The 12,351-nt window shown below is 33.1% G+C and overlaps 1 protein-coding gene across 1 annotated transcript; it reads left to right on the top strand.

The window, feature by feature from the left end:
- The first annotated feature begins 1,511 nt into the window (after positions 1–1,511).
- LOC138856921 (gustatory receptor for sugar taste 43a-like) lies at positions 1,512–11,625 on the top strand. Its single transcript, XM_070107898.1, has 12 exons — positions 1,512–1,665; positions 1,747–1,795; positions 4,798–4,930; positions 5,153–5,252; positions 5,309–5,356; positions 5,420–5,563; positions 6,173–6,268; positions 6,391–6,469; positions 9,427–9,619; positions 9,728–9,796; positions 9,861–9,950; positions 11,402–11,625. Exons 1-12 carry the CDS (start codon positions 1,512–1,514, stop codon positions 11,465–11,467), a joined length of 1,221 nt encoding a protein of 406 aa, XP_069963999.1. The 3' UTR covers positions 11,468–11,625.
- The last annotated feature ends 726 nt before the right edge of the window (positions 11,626–12,351 follow it).

The raw sequence follows: 12,351 nt of genomic DNA, 5'->3' as shown, positions 1-12,351 counted from the left end.
CTTTAGAGCTATTACTGCATACTTTTGAGATGTTAGGCCACTTTAGAGCCATGAAGAAAGGCCTAACTCTGACAAGTTAGGCAAAAGGAATAAAATTTATTTCTTTTCAGACTTTTTTAAACATTACTTTCAGTTCATATACAAATTTTTTAATTGCCATTTTGAAACCAAATGTTTACTCTTGGGTCTTTTTTCAATATATGGGTAACGGTGTATCAAAGAACTCGGGTGATTTAGAAGAAAATAAAAAAACGGTATCTTATCTTTACATAATATACTATAGTAAGTATCTAACTTTTAGTTTTAAATAAATTTTTGTTTGAAAAGATTACCAGTAAAATGTTTGTAATAAAGTTGGAGTAATAACAAAAAACTTACATAGTTTACTACTTTTTTACTTTTTTTATTATTTTATTTAATTCTATAACATCTCCGAATTATTTTCCTAAATTCTCAAGTTGGCCTGAGTAATAGTTTTCGAGATACAGCCTTGATGCACGCTCGAGGTCAGAAACTGTGTTTTCAAAGTTGGCTGTCAAGATATCTCGCGAACTACTCAACCAATCTTAATTTAATTTTACAGAGGTCTTCGAGATATAACGAAGGATTAGTTTTGTCCAATTATAACTATTAAAACAAACAAGTCAAGAAATGTTCACCAAAATTTGCAATTTTTGTGAAAAACATCTGCCAAAAAGAAAACTTTCTCTTTTTTTTTTTGTTTTTTCTTAGTTTATGGTCTTAATTAGAACACGTCTTTTATTCTTTTTACTTCTGATGACTTTGAAAGAAGTTCTGTTGTCACCGCGGTGACACCTTTTTTCTTGGGGAGGAACTGTCGGAAATGACGTCGTAATGGCAGAGTTTTAAATATTTTCCTTTGAAAATTTCACAAAATCTTTATAAAATTTTTATCTTTAGAATAATAGAAAGTTTGAAAAAAGTTCACCATTTCTTATATGGAAAATAATTATTGAAAAGAGGGCGTTTTTTCGCTCGAGGAAACCTATGTGACCTCTTAAAACGCGCTAAAGCTGACTGGCCTAAATGCCTCCACATTACAGCGGTTTGAACAGGTCAAATATATTTTAGACTAATACATTAATTGAATAATGTTTTTAAGATTCTAAGGTCTACTTTAAGCAATAAAATACAAATTATTATAATTTTTGAAAACCATAGACTAACCTTTTAATGGGAAACGTGGCCAAAATCCGTCACTGGTATGTGCCAAAGTATATATATTACAATGTCATAAAGCTTAATTTATTACATGCTTACATTGTGCTTTATGTCAGATTTGATATGGAAAGGTTAAGGGAACAATTAACGCTGCGCTGAAGTAAAAGCTATAGGAACAGTTTAATTGTTTAGCACCATGCCTTTGAAACAGTAATCAGTGCCGCTTCATGAAATTGAAATAAAATATATATGTAAAGTTTACTTTGAACTTAAAACACTATTTAAAATTATTTTTAACTAATAACTAAATAATAAAATAATTTTACAAAATGGAAATCAGTGAGTCATCTCTAAGTGTTATTTATCTGAGCAGAGCCTTAGCATTGGCTCCCATTTCTGTTAAGACGAATAAAGAAGGCGTAGTGACAATAAAACGGAGCAAAGTGTTAACCATCTACTCAATCATTTTGTGTCTAACACTGGGTGCGTAAGAAAGAGAAAATAAAGTTTAAGAAAAATAGTACCCATTACAATGAATAAATGTTCTTTATATTTTCGGTTTAGTTACATTAGTCGGGACTGGATTCAAGGATTATTGCAAGGTTAAATTTTGGTAAGTAGGGCTTTAAAATAAATGTTAATCAATTAGATAAGCCAAGATGCACTCAGATCGAACTTATAATTACACACGGACACAGCAATGGGTATTTTAAATACATATACATATGTATATAAGAATTTCGTGTGTAAATGCACGTTTTATACTCTCTTGACAAGACTTTATAATAACAAAAAAAAACGTTAACTTCGGCTACACCGAAGCTATATTACTCTTTCCCTGGATCATTTTTTATAGTACAAAAGGGTATAAAAAATTTCTGATCTGAATAATTTCTTCTGAGACTGTATCGTTGCCTTGGACAATAAATTATGCTAAATTTCGTGAAGATACTTTTGCAAATAAAAAAAAGTACGTACAAGGACTTGAGTATGATCGGTCAGTAGGTATGACTATGCAATAGTTGTCTGATTTGAATAATTTACTCGAAGGTTTTTGGGGGTTGGGCAGTGCTTGCCGGCGCAAAGAAGGTACCTTGTCAAATAAAAAAGGAGGACTTGAGTTTGATTAATCAGTATGTATGGCAACTCTATCTTACAGTAGTACAATAGTATACAGGCAGAGGCGTCTAAATCGACTCAACTCATCATGCTGATCAGCTAAATGTTATATATACCAAATAGCGCCCACGACGTTTCCTTCTTGGTGTTGCAAACTTCATATACGCTTTTTAGGATCCATAAGAATTAAACATTCATTATTCGCTAATTGAAAGTACTGCCATCACTTTTGATATCTTATTAACGTATATTATGGGTCATATACACGCTTAATTTAATTACTTTATTTTGCTTCGTGCCCGAAATGTTGATAATAAAATCCACATAGTTTTCTGAAATGAGAAATATGTAATATAAACTTATCCCAAATTGTTTATATTTAGTATAGTGGGTATATCAGGAAAAGATCAACCAGAGGATCTGAAATCATTATAGGTATTAAAGGTTATATTTTTTAGACTAAGGTATAGATCGCTTTCATTCAGCGTTTAACCACTTTCTATTTAGGAAAACTTATTCACTTAGTTTCATTTAAATATCCCACATTTTTAATAATACAAAATGTTTAAAGTTTGATTGGGGCTAGGGGAAGGTCTGGAGAAATTGTATCAACTTTTGACATTAAAATTTGAGAACAAGTCTCCACACTATTCTTAAGAAGACTACTCACACATTAACCGATATCTTCGGTATAGTTTCTGCTGAAATAACGTAAATAATAATAATAAATAAATGAAAGTCTATTGGGATTATTTGGTATCTGGGAGCGCGATAGATTATAATACGATTCCGACTACTTTAAGACTTGATATATGTCTCATTCCCTAAGGACACTATTTGTGCAAAGTTTTAATCCGATAACTTCAGTGGTATTTGATTTGTTTACTGTAAATTGAAATAATCGAATGGAATTTAAAACTATATGTGAGAATAAGGAGGGGTTATATTTTGATTTCGCCCATTTCACACTGCAAGATTGGTAAGCATATCAGGATGCGAAATTTGGTTGTTACTGCTTTAAAGGTTTGGGAGATATGTACATTAAACCTATTAGGGGACGGGGCAACGGCTCCCCACTGCGCCATGAAACGCGTGTGCCAAGTTTCATCAATATATATAATTTTTACTCAAGTTATCGCTTGCACGGATAATTTTAGGTGTTATTGTGAAAGTGTAAACTATTTTTATTATAAGTTGAAACATTATAAACTGTTCTATCTTTCAAGTTGAATCAACCTGCACACAAAGTATGAAATTTGGTTAAAATCGATTCTATAGTTTATGTGTTTGTCACGGCCAATTTTTATATATAACAAGCAAGGAAGGTCGAAGTTCGGGTGTAACCGAACATTTTATACTCTCGCAAGGTAAACTGATATACTGGATTTTCGAATATATTTTAATTAAAAATAGGAAGAGATGCATCCAATATTTACAATCACAGGCAAGGAGATACACTATTATTAGAAAGAGATTCTTTCGGAATTTCACTAAGAGTTCTTGCATATTGATCTATAGATGCGGTATAAAATCAACCGGAAGTTTCAAAATATTTATATTAGCTTTTTGGACCAAGGGAAGCATTGACCCGATATTACCGATTTTTGGCATAATTGCACAAAAATATTCATGTTCAAGAAAAGATACCATAATTTTGTGGTATGAAAAATATGAAATGACAACTCGTCATTGTAAATTATTTAAATATCTTGAGAAAATTGCATCTATTGTCGTTCCTGATCTGGTTGTTGAGCCTTTGGGATTATTATTAATTTTAAATTAAAATTACTTTCTAAAAATTTTACAAGTGGTTGAACTTCTTCCAAGGTTAAATTGACATTAAAATCACCGCTTAAAATCATTGGCATAGTGTGAAAATCTTCTCCTAATTCTGCGGCATAGAGGGAGTATATGCCAATAATGCTCTATGTATGAATTTTATTATATCGTTACTTCTCTGGATCTGAGTGATGTAGAGAACAATCATTGTCACACTCTGTCCACTTTCTATGATATATTCGGCTTAGTTATGACACTTAATAGGTTTTCCTTTAATGGCATTTTATGGGCGTGGCAGTGATCCGATTACGCCCAATCGCATGGCTAACCCCCTTGGGGGTCAGGGAACACGTGTACTAAGTTTCATCAAGATATCTCAATTTGTAACCAAGTTATCGCTTGCAGTCACTCGGATTTTAACTCGTCTCGTTACCCTGATCATTTACTTGTATATATAAATATAACCCCTTATCTATCTCGATTAGTGTTAGGTGATACAAACAACCGTTAGGTGAACAAAACTATTATACCCTGTAGCAACATGTTGCGAGAGTATAAAAATCACAATAGAGACAAATGCACAATTTTGTACAATGCCTGTTGATCAAAGGGAGAAAACAAACGAACTAGAACCTTAACAACGGTCTTCACATATTTCGTATATTTCAATTTAATAACGTATTTACTGTTACTAATGACATGTTATAAAAATTTCAGCGTGAATTCTTCAACGCTACAAGTGGTCACTGCCTTGGATGTGGGCATGGTGACGCTGACATTTATTGCTGGCATCGGTTGCGGTCTTTGCAGTGTGAAGCCTACACAACAGCTCAATATGCGTTTAAGGAAGGTATTTCGTGATATTTTTAAACTTACTAGGTGGTAATTTCTATAAACTAATTAGATCCTTGTGTCAGTTAAAAAATATCTTTTTAGGAATGCAATTTCAAAATAAATAATATTTGTTGTATAAATTTATTTGGAGTTAAATTATAAAAAATTGTCATTAGTAATAATATTTATAATACACGTCAATAACTCATAAATTAATTTAAAATTACATTTCTTACAGATAGACGAAACTCTGCACTTCTATGTGAATTTCGAAAATGATCGCTTTATATCTAGAATATTGGCCATAATCACACCAATAATGTTCGGAACAATTATATGTTGGTTTATTTAATTTTTATTTACAGATAATTCAAAGTTATATCGATATTTATAGGTTTCGATTATTTTGTGTGGATGGTGATTGGGTCACAACATTTTCTTGGTAAGACTTTTCACAAGTAAACAATTTGCGGTAACCTCACTTTTTAATTTTTTTCTTTTGCAGCAGCGACTTTTAATTGGTATCTACCATATTATGGCATTTATTTAGTTATAATTGGAAGTCACATTTTATATGCCAATAACGCTCTAGGGCTTGGTAGACGTTTTCGTCGTTTAAATAAGATATTGAAATACCATTTCTTGTTGGGTAAGATCATTTTTATACAAAGTATTTGTATACATAATTTTTTTGTTAATTTTTTTTTTGTATTTTAAATTAAGTTTTCATTGTCTACGATATGCCATGAAAACTAAACAAATCAGTTATATATTATATTGCAAATTAAATGCTTGCAAGATGATATATAAAATTTTCCAATTGTCAATATAAAATTAGATCTCATCTGGATAGAACTGAAAAGTTCGTACTGCCGTGCTAACGTCAAAATATATATGTATTTGTTCCATTCACTACCCTCTAACTAATCAAAGATAGCAATAAAAAGCTTTGATTGACGTGGCGTCGTTTTTGTTACTTCTAAAGTGTAAGTTGTCGATCAATAGTAAAACACGGACCTAAACTCAGCTTTACACAATAGGAAAGAAGGAAATTCAGAAACGTTCAGTACTTGAAGTTCGTTCGTTAACAAAGAGATTCATCTCTGTTAGAAATTTTTGACAAATAATTTATAAAAGTTTAAGTTTTAAAGTTATCCAAAATGTTATTTTCAAAAGCAATTCACAAACTTGTTAGATCTGTTAATACTTATTTACCTAATAAAACTGTTCTATTGCCGTTCATTATCTGTTCTCACAGATGAAAAACGCTTGAGGAAGACTTGGGTTAATAATTTATCATCTGATGAAGAACATTCATCACACCATGAATTTGATCGCCTGAGAAATCAACATTGTAAGTAGGAGTAAGGAAATAATTCAATACACCTTATTTATAATACAAGTACATCATATTTTATGTATGAATTACTTATAAATGCACAGGATTCTAATAAAGTCATTCATTTCTATTTCTAGCGAAAACTAGGGTTGAGCTGTTAAGATTACTGGTCGATAATTACGAATCATTGTATAAGTGTGTAGAAATCTTTTCCAAGTAAGTTCATACGTTTTTGCTATAAGAAATTTCTAGCCAGGGATGTAGCAAAAGTTCTATTGATCATTTGATTTTACGTGAAGCATTGGTCAATAATCCGTACAAAATTTCTATATATAAATATATTGATTCGATAACGGCGGTTTCGACAGTGTTTCGAAATGAGCAGCTTCTTCAACCGAAAAGGTCGTGTGCAAAAGATCGGTATTTTAAAATCTGAGCGACTATGTTGTGCTATGTTACCGACCGGCAACCCTTTACTACATTTTTATATTTAAAGTTATAAGCAACCCTATTCTCCTTCATCCTACAATTCTTCCTCTCACGGACTTCAAGCGGACTAAACGCGACAGCAGCAATATCCACCAGCAGCAATCAGTTTATTTGTGAATTATAGGTTTTATTATAAAATAAATTAATAAAATCTTTTTTATAAACGCAACCTATCTATTACACCTTCTCCGACGTTTTGAACGTCTACAGAAGCACAATTTAAAAATCAACGCTACCAAGTCTGTCTTCTGAAAAACGGAAATCATCTTTTAAGTCATAATGTCTCAGCAGAGGTAATAAGGCCACGAAAGCAACGCGTACAAGCTATAATAGATCTGGAAAACCCAACTACCGTCCATAGCCTACAAAAATAACGATCGCTCTCAGCTCCAATGGACCGATATTACGACAGCAGCGTTTGAAAAATGTAAATCCCAGCTTGCGAATGCCTCTCTTTTGACACATCCCTCAAAAGACGCCGACGTCACTATGGGTAGATGCCTTGGATACAGCCGTAGGAGCTGTTTTGCACTAGGAACAGGAAGCAACTTTAAAGCGTTAGCATACTTCTCAAAATAACTCGACAAATCTAAATACGTTACAGCACTCATGACGGAGAGCTCACAGCGATGATTATGGCCGTCCGCCATTTTAAATACATGCTAGAAGGACGAACCTGTCACATATATAGCGTTCGTAAATCATTTATCTATGCATTTCAAAAGAATCCTGATAAACGCTCGAGTCGTCAAGCTCGCCAGCTTGATTACATTTATCAAATAACTACAGGTATTCACCACGTAGAAGGGAAAGCCAATGTAACTGCTTTTAGCACAAATTAGCGCAACCAGAATAGATTAGAACAAACATGCCGAAGACCAGCAAGTTGTTTTGATCAATTCAAATTCCTTCGCCAGAACAACACTAATTCGTCTATTCAGCTAAAATATTCACTATACCCGGGTGCGACAAAAAATAGTCTGCGACTAGTCAACTGGCATTATTAGACCATTCTTTACAAATAAGTTTCGTTCTGAGGTGTTACGAACAACTCATGGGCTATGCCATCCAAGTACACCTGGAATCCAAAGTGACAGTATAGCTTTCGCAAGAGCTTGCGAGCAATGCCAAAAAGCTAAAGTAACGCGAAACATATTTACGCCTCTTTAAGGCTACGAATCGGGAGACACGCGATTCGATCATATTAACGCCGACGTCGTTGGTCCTTTTTCTTTACACTTTACTATTTCACAATCATTGAACGTTTCTTAAGATAGAGGCGATTCCCATACCCGACATGACAGCGCCTACCATCGCAAGAGCTTTAATCGTTAATTGGATTGTAAGATTCCGAGTTCCAGCCGTCATTATATCATACGGTGGACAGAGTAAAGTATTTGTTCATCCCGACTATGCGACTTGCCAAATCTCTTCGTAAGAAACGATAGTTCATCTTTATTAAAACCTACCTACCTTCTCGCGCGGAAAAATATTACACAATCACAATAAAAGGCAAATCAGAAAACATTTCCGTAGACCGATTAAAACCAGCATACCTAACATACGAGGATTTACCGCCACCGATCCCTGAAACCATGTCAACTGGGCAAAAAGTGGTAAATTAACCTTCGTTACATAGGACTTACGATCATAAACGATCCCCTAGTCTGGAGAAGGATACTGTGGCAACATCATACCTACCGACAGTCTACAACTACTTATGTTGTACTATGTTACTGACCGGCAACACTATATTAAATTTTTATATTTAAAGTTATAAGCAACCTTATTCTGCTTTATCATTCAATTCTTTCCTTTTTCTCACTTACTCCGAGCGGACTAGACTTGTTAGCAGCAGAGTCCATCAGCTGTAATCAGTTTATTTGAGGAGTATAGTTTTTATTGTAAAATAAATTGATAAAACCTTTTCTAAAAACGCAATATATAGTTTTCTTCTGGGTGTTACAAACTTCGTGACAAACTTAATATACCCTGTTCAGGGTATAAAAATAGTAAAATCCTTGGACTTTATATTTCTTTTCTATTTCTCTTCTCTCTCTCTCTCTCTCTCTCTGTTAAATGTGAAGCGGATGAACTAGCCAGAACAGGCACCACCCTACTACTAGACTTCCAAGAGAGAATTTTTATGCCTTTCACCACTTGTAAATATTAAAAGGTGCACCCTACAATGACTATTCTAGAAGCTGTCAGTAGGTAGAAGAAGAGGAGACTGTAAAAAATCTTCTATGCGAATACAAGTTCTATACAGGAAGTAAATCGCAACTATCGGTGGAGGGTTTCTGGACGACATTTCGGCGGTTGCACAAATTTAACTATTTGTTCGGTAGTTCAGAGAGGAGACAATAGAGTGAGGAAACATTAGCATCGGTGGTATCACAATGGGCTAGGCCTAGGTGTGTCGTCAGACAGCCACTCTATCTATCTATCTATATCTATCTCTCTCTCTTTCTTCCACTATTCTCTCTATAAATATATTCTATTTCGCCGTTATGATTATGGATCTTTTTGTGAGTTATGGAAAACTAAATTGTCTTGTTAATCAAAGAAATTCAAAAAGGAAAGATAATTGCATTTATCAGTTGATGAAAATACTTTCAAAAAGAACAGATATTTCCTCTAATTATTTTATTATAAATACTAATATCATTTTCCGATGCAATCAGCGCCTTCGGTTTTGCTGCCCTTTGTAACCTGATCTCCTGCATGCTACATATAGTCATCACTGGACATTTCATGATTATAGCTATCAGAGAGTTTTCTATAACTCCACAGACTTACAGTCAGATGATGTGGATTATGATGCATATATTCAGACTACTTTTGGTAGTGGAAGCTTGTCACAAGGCGACCGTAGAGGTGAGTAGAAGCATGTCGAAGCTTTTTAAAAACTATATTAAACAATTTAAAGCTACTTCTTTGATAATATTAAATAAATTTAAATTTATTTGGTTGCTTCATACAAAGTCAAAGAAAACCATACAGATCGTTAGCGAAATCAAGCGCAAAACTGTAGAGCAATCGTTAGCAGCTGAGGTGAGTAATTTCCAAGCATTACTTTTAATAGCAAACTTTACTATTACTTTGATTTTATGGACAGTTTCAAAAATTTTGGAAATATTTACATACTTACGAAGTAAGATTTTCGGTATTGGGGATCTGTGATATCAACAGAACGATATTGACAACGGTGAGTACCAACTACAATAAAAAGGTTAAAGTTTATATCACTGAAGCATATTGAAAGTGTGAAGAAATAAAATATCTTATTGTTCCAAGCTTACCTACTAAGTAGGTTTCAAAGTAGGCTAAAGTCCCCCAAATAGAATTTTACGAAAAGAAAGAATATTGGTAAACGACTTAATTAATTCAATGCTCCAGCATGAAAGAATTTCACGTGTTTCAGTTCGAAAATATCGGGTTAATATTTCAAAGACAAAATTGAAGATTATTAATGTACGAACTAGTAAAGTCTACCAAGATCAAAATTATATTGCAAGTCAAAAAATAAAACAACTACTGCAATGGCTCAGGAATGACTTGGATCTAATCTAACTATTACCTACTTCTATTGCCTTGTGAATATTTTTGTTTTCCGACATAGAACGAGTTCTACTAAAATTTCGGTTTCTTAATTGCCTACATAAGGGCAGATGTTATTAAAGAATTGAATCTCGGGTTTTAATTCCATTCTTGACACTGGTTTTGTAAGCAAACGGTTACGACGACCGCCAAGTCTGGGCAGTAGAAATATTGGGTCCTTCACTAAGTAATTTCGTTTGATGACAACATCTTTGCATGCAACATAGGGTGCTTCCTTGCAGAAGATTTCTATTGCTATAATCCTTCTAGTTTGTTTTACTATTAAAAGGGTAAAAATGCAGTTTGGGCAAGGCGAAAATTATGTGATATGCACGGAGAAGACGTGTTGATCGAACGCTAATGCCAAAATTGGTTTGCAAAATTTTGTTCCGGTTATTTCGATCTTGAGGATGCACCACTCATGGAACCGATGTGTATAAAATAAAGTCGTTGGTCGATGTAAATCGTCGAATAACAACTAAAGAGATTGCTGAAAAATTAAATTTGCTTAATGCGGCCGTTCACAAAACCAAGAAACGTTTAGGATTAATTTCGATGCTTAACAAATGGGTTTATCCTGTTCTTACGGAACGAAATTTGCTTCGTCGCATTAGCGATTGTGAGTTGCTTATCAAAGGTCAAAAAAGGTCTAAAAAGGATGAACCAACCCAAAACACTTCGAAGGCCAACTGTCACCAAAAAAGGTTATATTGTCTGTTTGGTGGAATTTCATTTCCTCAGGTTGCAAGGTTCAAAAATTTTAAGAACGTGGAATCAATCTTTTACTCGAAAGATGGACAATACTTCAGTGGACATTCAACTCAAAAACTAAAACGATTTATAGATATGAGGTACCGTCTTTTACGGTCGATACCAACAGCAAAAATTTTAGTTAAATATTAGATAATAACGAATAATAGTTGTTAATAATAGTTTCAAATACCACAGTGATCCTCAAAGTTTTCTACCTATACCATACATATGCATAGATGTTAAGTCATGTTATCGTTGTATTATATATTAAGTCCACACTAAATAAATTTTTTATTTTATTTGCAGTTCAGCTCAGGAATTGTTACATATCTCTTTATTGTTTTACAATTCGAAAATACCTTATATCTTTGAAGTCAATTCAAAAATATTGCAAAAAACGTTGAAATATAATAATATATTATTGCACATTCCATTCACAAAAATGTATAAAAATATTAAATGGTTAATTTTTAAATTAAATAGACGAATTGTAATAAGGCTTACTAAATAAATGGCATCAGCAATTGAAATTTTCAGTTTTTTATTAGTTTTTTTTTCTAAAATAACAAAGTGGTGTGTTTTCTAATAAATTTGTATACCACAAAAGTACATGAAAACAACATCGATAACAATTACAACAACAAAGTTCTTGGAGATATAGATGACGGTAAGAACTTATGCAAAATTAGATCGACAGGGTTTCATAGTAATTTCATTGATTTTTCTACGTTTTATCGGCCGGCTAAATATTTAATTCAGTTTTCTACTTTTTATTTGAAATAAAACTATAACAAAAACATTCTTCCGTCGCTACATGTAATATTAACCTTTATTTTCAAACACCACCTTAGTGTAAAGGAATTTATAGTTAGTGCTTTCCACTTAAGACTTTTCAGCACATGTGAATTTTTCCGCTAATGCGATGAAATTAAGTTAAAATAATTCCTCGAAATTCGATGGGACTACGTTGTATGTGTAATATGTGAATATAAGTCATAAAAATTGAACACATAGCATATACATATATATTTTTATACTCTTGCAACATGTTACTACTGACTATAATAGTTTTGTTCACCAAACGGGTCTTTGTATCACCTAAAACTAATCGAGATAGATATAGGGTTATGTGTGCAAATTAACTTCCTCGTATGTGGAAGTTTTAAAAAATATATTATCCGCGCAAGCACGGAAGAAATCAGCGATTTGGTTTGAGTGCTCCTGATGGAAGACTGAATCTCTTTATTTCAATTTAG

This window comes from Bactrocera oleae, chromosome 4, assembly GCF_042242935.1.
Source record: "Bactrocera oleae isolate idBacOlea1 chromosome 4, idBacOlea1, whole genome shotgun sequence".
NCBI classification, from domain to species: domain Eukaryota; kingdom Metazoa; phylum Arthropoda; class Insecta; order Diptera; family Tephritidae; genus Bactrocera; species Bactrocera oleae.
This window is presented reverse-complemented; position numbering and strand designations above follow the sequence as displayed.

Bases quoted from the DNA above. Each gene is read 5' to 3' on its own strand.
- LOC138856921 (XM_070107898.1), top strand. From the start codon at position 1,512: ATGGAAATCAGTGAGTCATCTCTAAGTGTTATTTATCTGAGCAGAGCC. The intron at 5,253-5,308 runs GTTGGTTTATTT...CGATATTTATAG, and splicing joins AATGTTCGGAACAATTATAT to GTTTCGATTATTTTGTGTGG. The intron at 9,797-9,860 runs GTGAGTAATTTC...TTTTATGGACAG, and splicing joins AGCAATCGTTAGCAGCTGAG to TTTCAAAAATTTTGGAAATA.